The 8869-nt window shown below is 41.1% G+C and overlaps 1 protein-coding gene across 1 annotated transcript in view; it reads right to left on the reverse strand.

The window, feature by feature from the left end:
* KLB (klotho beta) overlaps positions 1-7125 on the reverse strand; it is a 44099-nt gene extending 36974 nt beyond the window's left edge. Inside the window, exon 1 of the mRNA XM_075567823.1 lies at positions 6223-7125. Coding sequence (XP_075423938.1) covers positions 6223-6972 — 750 coding nt within the window. The 5' untranslated portion in view covers positions 6973-7125. The remainder of the gene's footprint in view (positions 1-6222) is intronic.
* Between the last annotated feature and the right edge of the window lie 1744 nt (positions 7126-8869).

The raw sequence follows: 8869 nt of genomic DNA on the forward strand, positions 1-8869 counted from the left end.
AAAACAATTGCTTTTTGGGGGGCTCAATGCAAAATGTTTGGTTGCCACTGATCTATACCAATGATATAGGTTAAGTGCAACAGGGACATAACCTGCATATGCCTGCTTGCTTGTGGGTACAAATGCAGTGGGAGAATGTTTTTGGTGCAGCAGCTGCGAACTCAAGGTGAATAAAGGTGTTAACCTGTTGGCTGCCTCCCAGGTGGGCATGTCTGGAATATGGAAGGTGGTCTGTTTACATGGCTGTTCTGAGTATCTGTCTGCTGCCTGGTAAACAAGGAGGACAAACACTCAGTGTCTGAGAATCATGTAAACAAACCTTTCACTATTGTCTTATATCTAGCTCTTGATAAATGGACGGGCTTCTCTGTTATCAGACGACATGCAGGGTCAGATAAAAATCCTGATGAAAGAAGGTGATGCTTAGAACCAAATAAATACAATTACAAAGGAAACTCAGTCACGCTCTTCTCTGCGTGCTTATTTCTCTATTTGTAGCCTCTTCTTCACACACATACATATACCCAGCTATGTATCTCTCTTTCTACGTAATAAATATATAAATAGTAGTACACAAAATGGCCGCACTCACTGGGTAAATTGCCTAAACAGGCCGAGGTGCTGCTCGGTAGAAACATGGCTTCTCCATTTTGGCTTTATTTTTGTTAAATAAATCATGACACGGTGTAATATGTTATGTGTTGTTGTTCATCTGAGGTTGTATTTACCTAATTTTTAGACCTGCTAAGGAACAGATGATTGTTATTATGTCCTGGTATGTAAAACTATAGAATTCAAAGAGGGTGTACTTTCTTTTTCACACCACTGTATATGATGGCTGCATTCTCTGTACTGAGGGTGTCCGTGCTAGATAAAAAAAAAAGGGGGTATCTAACAGGGAAAATAAAAAGACAACAAAAGTATTCAAAATATCAGCACCGGACAGAGTATAAGCAAAAAAAGTGGTGTTTATTAACACATAACACACAGCTACCCAACATTTCGGTCCGCGAAGGGACCTTCGTCTGAAGAAGGTCCCTTTGTTCACCTACATTTAACTAATTATAATTAAGCCTATCATGTACATATACTAATTTAACTAATCATAATTAAGCCTATTATGTACATATACTTCTTGCTTATCAGCCTTATCAAACATAATATATTTAGAGATGATAAATGACTGTAAATAAGTAACACTAGAATTAGCATAGAATATAGGAGATGAAAACAGCGTACCTAAGAAAGAACATTGAAGGTAATGACTAATGAGAAAATACATTTCTGGTTCATTTTAAAAAGATAGAGCAGCATTTTGTCAGTTATTATTGGGTTGTCATTTTAGTGCTATACAGGAATAAAAAAAAGTAATAATAAAATGAGGGATATGAAACGATGCTACAGACTACTTCACTAGTATGTAAGAAAATGCGCAGAAAGAGCCAACCTTGATTAACTCCGTGCCAGCCAGAGCTGCAAGACATTTCATTTTTAACTCCTCCCTCTACTCTGGTACCTTTCCCTCTTCCTTCAAACATGCAACAGTTATACCATTACTCAAAAACAGCAAGCTTGACCCTACCTGTCTTTCTAACTATCGACCTGTCTCCCTCCTGCCTTTTGCCTCTAAACTCCTTGAACGTCTTGTATTCTCTCGCTTGCTCCATTTTCTCAACACCTATTCTCTCCTAGACCCTCTACAATCTGGCTTCCACACTGCTCACTCCACTGAAACAGCCTCACTAAAATAACTAATGAGCTCCATGCTGCCAAAGACAGAGGTCATTACACTCTGCTCATATTACTCGACCTCTCTGCAGCATTTGATACTGTGAACCACCCTCTTCTCTTTCACATTCTCCATACTCTTGGCATTCGTAACAAAGCTCTATCCTGGATCTCCTCTTACCTTTTCCACCGTACTGTCAGTGTCTCTTTTGCTAATACCTCCTCCTCTATCAATCTCTCTGTGGGTGTGCCCCAGGCCTCTGTCCTGGGACTCCTTCTCTTTTCTCTTTACACATCTCTTGGGTTCAAATATCACCTCTATGCTGATAACACACAAATGTATTTTTCTACCCCTGACCTTACACCTGCTGTACAGACTAAAGTTTCTGAATGTCTCTCAGCTATATCCTCCTATATCATCCCTATATCATCCAACTTAAACTTAAAATGGCAAAAACAGAGCTCCTCATATTTCCTCCCAAACCTGGCCCTACAACCTCCTTCCACATTACTGTTGGAAGCACTATCATTCACCCAGTAGCCCAAGCACGCTGCCTAGGGGTCACACTCGACTCCTCTCTCACATTCTCTTCTCACATCAAAAGTTAGCAAAAAAATGTCATTTTTTCCCCAGCAATATTACCAAGATACGCCCTTTCCTTTGTTGCTCGACTGCAAAAATTCTCACAGACCCTCATTCTCTCCCGTCTCAACTACTGTAATCTCCTGCTGTCCGGCCTTCCTGCCTCTCACCTGTGTCCCCTACAATCTATCCTAAATAATGCTGCCAGTATCACTCTACTATTTTTGAAATCTGTCTCCGCGTCTCCCCTGCTGAAATCCCTCTCCTGGCTTCCTATCAAATCTCGTATGACACACTCAATTCTCCTCCTCACTTTTAAAGCTTTACACTCTTCTGCTCCTCCTTACATCTCAGCCCTAATTTCTCACTATGCACCATCTCGACTCTTGCGTTCTGCTCAAGGATGTGTTCTCTCTACCCCTTTTGTATCTAAAGCCCTCTCCCGCCTTAAACCCTTCTCACTTACTGCCCCACACCCCTGGAATGCCCTTCCCCTCAATATCTGACTAGAACCCTCTCTATCCACATTTAAGACCCACCTCAAAACACACCCGCTTAAGGAAGCATATGAGTAGCTCCATGGTTGATAATTAACACCTCATACATAAACCTTGGCCCCCTGCAGATGCACTTACCAGATCGCCCTCCTACTGTCTCTGTAAGTTCTTCCTACCAACCAATTAGATTGTAAGCTCTTCGGAGCAGGAACTCCTTTTCCTAAATGTTACATTTATGTCTGAAGCACTTCTCCCCTTTATGTGTTATTTATATTATTTGTTATTTATATGATTGTCACGTATATTACTGCTGTGAAGCGCTAATTAAGGGCACTATATAAATAAAGACATACATACATACAAACATTACCTCTCCAGCTTTAGCAAGAGGATTGGCTAATAAAGTGCTTCTTGTGCACAACCTGAATCCTTTTGAATTTGTATATGGCCTTGAATGAGTTAATCATAGCTCATGTTTTGTTCTATTCCTGTGACATGACTATTACAGCCTTGCAAATAAGTTATCAATGCTTAGGAGCCCATTGGAAAACTAGTATCCCCCGCCTAGTATTTCAAGGGTTATAGAATTACATAGGGATTGTGTGCACATTTCCAGGTGCCCGGTAAAATAACTTAGGCACCAAGGGCGTCTGACTTTTTGCAAGGCGAGGCTGTTACACTTATATTGTTACTATTTTATCATACACACAGATAAGTACTGATGTAGTATTTTTACGAACAACCCTTTACTGTACATACATGGAATGTAGATTACTGGTGAGTACTGATATCATATGCACACTAACAAAAGGTTTCTATTAACCCCCAGTGTAGAATACAGGAGAGTGCTAGTATACTGGAGGTATGAGTTTCCCATGCAACCATGTATAATTGGAGGAGTTTGGTATAGGATTGACACAAACACATTATATTATATACATTCAATGCCGAATACAGAAGAAAACGAACACAGTATTGTAACACAGCCTAACAATATTTAACCCTACCAAATGTCCTGGTTTACCAAGGACAGATCTGATTTGCACAAGTCTGTAGAAAGGCACAAATAGGGCAGGAATAACGATTGGCAGCATAAAATAGTTCACTAAATTATGGGAGTTGTGTGTCAAAAAGCATTAACCCCCCCCCCTGCCCCCTCCCAGTTGGGGAATTGATATGCTCCAGACCAGTTGTGAGACTTTGATATATATGCCCTATGTTCTATTATAAATAAAGTACCGCACTTTAGATCACCTTTCCACCCCTTCTCTCATACACCGTGTACTATATAATTGTTGGCTCAAGTACACATGCTCCATTTAAGCCTTCCAGAAATGTGGTAGCTTTAGCTATATCGAGAATGCAATGTGCAATACAAAGGGGCCTGGATATGGTATTAGCGTTAACACAACTTTACTAAAATAGCATAGAATGTAGAATACAGGTGAGTATGGAGCTAATGGAAACCGCTATTACAGTCAAAGATGTAACATGTACAATGCTTCTGTCAAATAACAGTTCCTCAGGTGACATAAAGGTAAGGTGAGAAACCTGCCATATAGATGGGTCAGTCTGTGGCCCTTTCAGCTCACGTGGAAGCCTGTTTTATGACTTGTTCTACTTCTGTTACATTGAAGTATTCAGGCTGTTGTGCCCTGACAGACAGGTTAGCTAATCCACGCAGTTTTGCCCATTAATTGCAAACGTTCAAGTGCACAAACGTACTTGCGTGGCTTAATAACCGTGACCTTTATTGGTTTATAGCTCATATCACTCAAACCTACAGGATTTTTCAGTGGGTTAAATCTGGGGGCTGCAGTTTTCTAGGACAGGCACTGCCCCAGGAGTCTGATAGATGTCTCCTGACAATACCTTGGGTTGAGAATGAGCAGGTTGTGATACCTTTTAGCGGACCACCATAAGAGTTCTTCACACATTAAATTATCGTGTGCAGAGCTTTCAAAACCTTATAGGTTCCTTCTTCACGTGTACTTTACATGTTTAAGATTGATAAATGTTTTTTTTGCGGGAGTTTGTGAAGGTCCCAGGTTCCCACCTTGCCCCTCATGCTCTCAGGTTGCCCACCTTGCCCCTCATGCTCTCAGGTTGCCCACCTCGCCCCTCATGCTCTCAGGTTGCCCACCTTGCCCCTCATGCTCTCAGGTCGCCCACCTCTGCCCAGTGACAGAAACAGAGGTAAACCTTGGAAGGGGGAGTGCCTGTGTTAATAAAGAGTCAGAGACACAAGGCAAAAGTCAAGGCTAAACCTACATAACAGCGTAAAGGATAATGTCGTTATTAATTAATTAACAAGTACCCAGGAAATGCAGGAAGAGCAAAAATATTGGCGCAATGAATCTGTTTTCCACATATTAGTATTTGAGGGAGGGGGGAGAAAAATGACTCGCAAACACGCAGAGAGGGAACTGGATTCTGATCCTGACTCCCACTTCAGAGGCCAGCGTTTTAAAGAGAAGAATACAATAACACAACCACAGCTTGTAAAATAAGCAAGTTAATTGAACACCATTAATATAACCATATCAGTTTTTTTCTGTTAGCGTATATCCTAAAGCACCAATATATATATATATATATGTATGTATCTATCTATGTATATAGATACATATATATCTATCTATATATATCTATATATATCTATATATATATATATATATATATATATATATATATTTATATTGTATATATATATATATATATATATTTATATTGTATATATGTATGTATGTGTATATATATATATATATATATATATATATATATATATATATATATATATATATATATATATATATATATATTAACCCTGTGGGTGGCAGAAGGGTCCGGAACACATTGCACTCAAGAGATTAAACAAACAGAAAACATTAACTTATTTAAAAAAAAATATATCAAGTATCTTCAAGTAATTTAATAGACCAGAATAATGCAAAATAAATAAATAAATAAATGCGCAAGTATTGATAAATACATATCAACTTAACCAATGCAGTTAATGTCCACCCTTTCCATATTTATAAAGTGCTTATTTGAATATGTATTTAATACTGTATATGTATACATATATATGTATAGTGTATCCATGCGTGTGTGCATACAGTGTGCAGATATGGGATATGCAATAGCATAAAGAAAAATAATGGGATATATCAAATAGTGTATCAACTCAACATCACAAATAACATTGGTGCACTTTAGTGGTATTCAGGTTTTGCGTTTATTACACTGTATTTGCTGCAGCGTAAACCTGTGGTTTTCTCTATGCAATAAGTCCATACTGTACCTACCTATGTGTAGCACTGAATGCTTTACCCTAATGTGGGATGTCTTGTATGCTGTGTGGTGGAGGCTGTGCACTGTGCTCTGCAGGTGAAGGCTCTCCTGTGCATATACCTTGATAAGGTTGTGTGCCACCGCAGAGACTTGTGCCTCGTCCCCTGTCTGCCACGGTGCATGCACCCCTGTGCCATAACCATGCCAGGCTATCAGGTAAGGGTTGTGCATGGTGATCCAGTACTTCACCCGGTCCCCAAACTCCTGGAAGCAGAACCTGGCGTAGTTATTGAAGAGATGGGTGACACTCTCATTTGCCCAGCCCCCGTACTTCTCCTGGATAGACACAGGCAAGTCCCAGTGGTACAGGGTGATGACAGGCTGCAGGTGTCTGCTGATCAGCAGGTCTATCAGACTGTTGTAATACTTCACTCCCTTCTCGCTGGGGATCTGTGATACTCCACCTGGAAATAGCCTCGGCCAGGATATGGAGAAGTAGTAAAAATGCACCCCAAGAAACTCCAGGGCAGGCAGAAGAAGCTTGTGCGGGGAACTGCTGGGGGTGTCTCTGGGCTGCTGATGATGACTGCTGTTTGCCACCCAGGTCTGATGGGATCTCATAAACTGGTCCCATGTAGAAGGTCCCCTGGTAGAGTTGTCCTCTTCTTCCACCTGCAGAGATGAGCTCCCCACACCCCATAAGAAGCCCTGGGGGAAGGTGCCATAGGTAAAAAGCTGGCTCTCATTCAGAGGGTTCAGCAGATGGTTTCTTTCCCACACTCTTCTGCCTTCACCAGGGCTACCAGTAACTTCTCTTATGAAAACTAATGCCACAAAGAGCCAGGATCCTTTCAGCCACAACTCACTCATTGTATCCTCCTCTGGTCTCCTGCCTATGGGGCTCCTTTCATGTATGTGGCTGGAGAAAGTCCCATTCAGTGGCCAGAGGCTGTGCAGAGAATAGGGATCTCCACTGACCCTGTCAGCTGTCTTCTGCTCTGAGTGCTGGACTGACTTATCTCAGCTCCTCTATAGAGCTGGATTGTAAAAGTCCTGTCAATGATTAGCTTGAACTGTGAGCCCAGGAGGGGTCGCAGAAAGGAGGGGGTGGTGATGTCCTCCTTGCTGCAGCTATTGGGAGGCAGATCTGCGTTCATATTCCTGGACAATATGTTACCTATCATAACCCTTAGCAGTGCTTGGGAATCACTGTTTAATGTTGTTATTGCAATCAGGTTATAGTAAAATGACGCTATAACCCTTCAAGTGTCTGAAGTTCCCGCAACGCATTGCAGTGCAGAGCAATATATTGCAAACTCCTCAGGCATTGCAGGGCTAAGGCTAGGACTGACATAGAAAGGAAAACATGGTGTTTATGGTTATTAATATAAAGTAATATGAAGGGGAAATATAGAGTTGTTGGCACACTGAAATGGGATGGCAACATCTATCATTCGTTACTTTATTTATTAAGTATATGTACATTTGAGAGACTTATTTTGAAAACTATTGTGTCTACAAGACAACAAGATCTTCATAAAAGATGCAACATAAAAGTCCTTCTTTATCTACACTTTGGGGGCTATTTAAGAAAGTGAAAATCGGGCAAAATCCTTGCAAAGCTGGGCACTTTCCCAGGTAGGTGTCCCTGTGTTTCTGTGGATCAGCATTTATAGATATAGATATTTATAAAGCCTGTTCTGGGAGTTTTTCCTCCCTGTATGCCTGTGTTGCCCGAGCTAAGTCAAGTTGAACCATTGGGTGGTTCCCTAAAGGAAACACAGTGTGTTTATGGCATATTCCCTATTTTACTGTGCCGCAGCAATTACAAATGCTAAAATTTTTTAGGTACTTTATACAATTTTACACCTTTTATTTTGCCCTTTTTTTGTCCATCAGCACTGAGATAGTCTTAGGCTGCGTCCATAGAGGGGGGTGCCGCGCTCCTCCGCGCTGACGCTAAGGCTTGTCTGCGCAATCAGGAGCGCTTGCATGAACTAGCAGACGAGGCGGGGGGATGCAGGGGGAGGCGGGGCACTGACGTCACTGGGCCAATAGTAAGCGCCGATGTCAACGTCACGGCACCGTGATGTTGACGCTGCTTCGCTCTGATTGGAGGTTTTCAGCTGACAGCGCGCTCAGAAACTGATTCTGCTGTAGGTTGAAAATCCCTGCGCCTCAGCATGCCTGCGGACGCTTGCGGGAGCCCCCTCTCAGGGCATCCTCATTGAGGATGACGGGGCTCATCGCGGAGCGTCGGCACAGCTCAGCGCTGACTGTCCTTCTATGGACTCAGCCTTAGGGTTTCATTTTTCTAATAGTCATATCATAAGTGTGTCTGCATTATATGTAACTGACAGTCATATCATAAGTGTATCTGCATTATATGTAACTGATAGTCATATCATAAGTGTATCTGCATTATATGTAACTGATAGTCATATCATAAGTGTATCTGCATTATATGTAACTGATAGTCATATCATAAGAGTATCTGCATTATATGTAACTGACAGTCATACCATAAGTGTATCTGTATTATATGTATCTGCATTATATGTAACTGATAGTCATATCATAAGTGTATCTGCATTATATGTAACTGATAGTCATATCATAAGTGTGTCTGCATTATATGTAACTGACAGCCATATCATAAGTGTATCTGCATTATATGTAACTGATAGTCATATCATAAGTGTGTCTGCATTATATGTAACTGAGTCATATCATAAGTGTGTCTGCATTGTAACTGATAGTCATATCA

Source organism: Ascaphus truei, chromosome 1 (assembly GCF_040206685.1).
Source record: "Ascaphus truei isolate aAscTru1 chromosome 1, aAscTru1.hap1, whole genome shotgun sequence".
Lineage (NCBI taxonomy): Eukaryota > Metazoa > Chordata > Amphibia > Anura > Ascaphidae > Ascaphus > Ascaphus truei.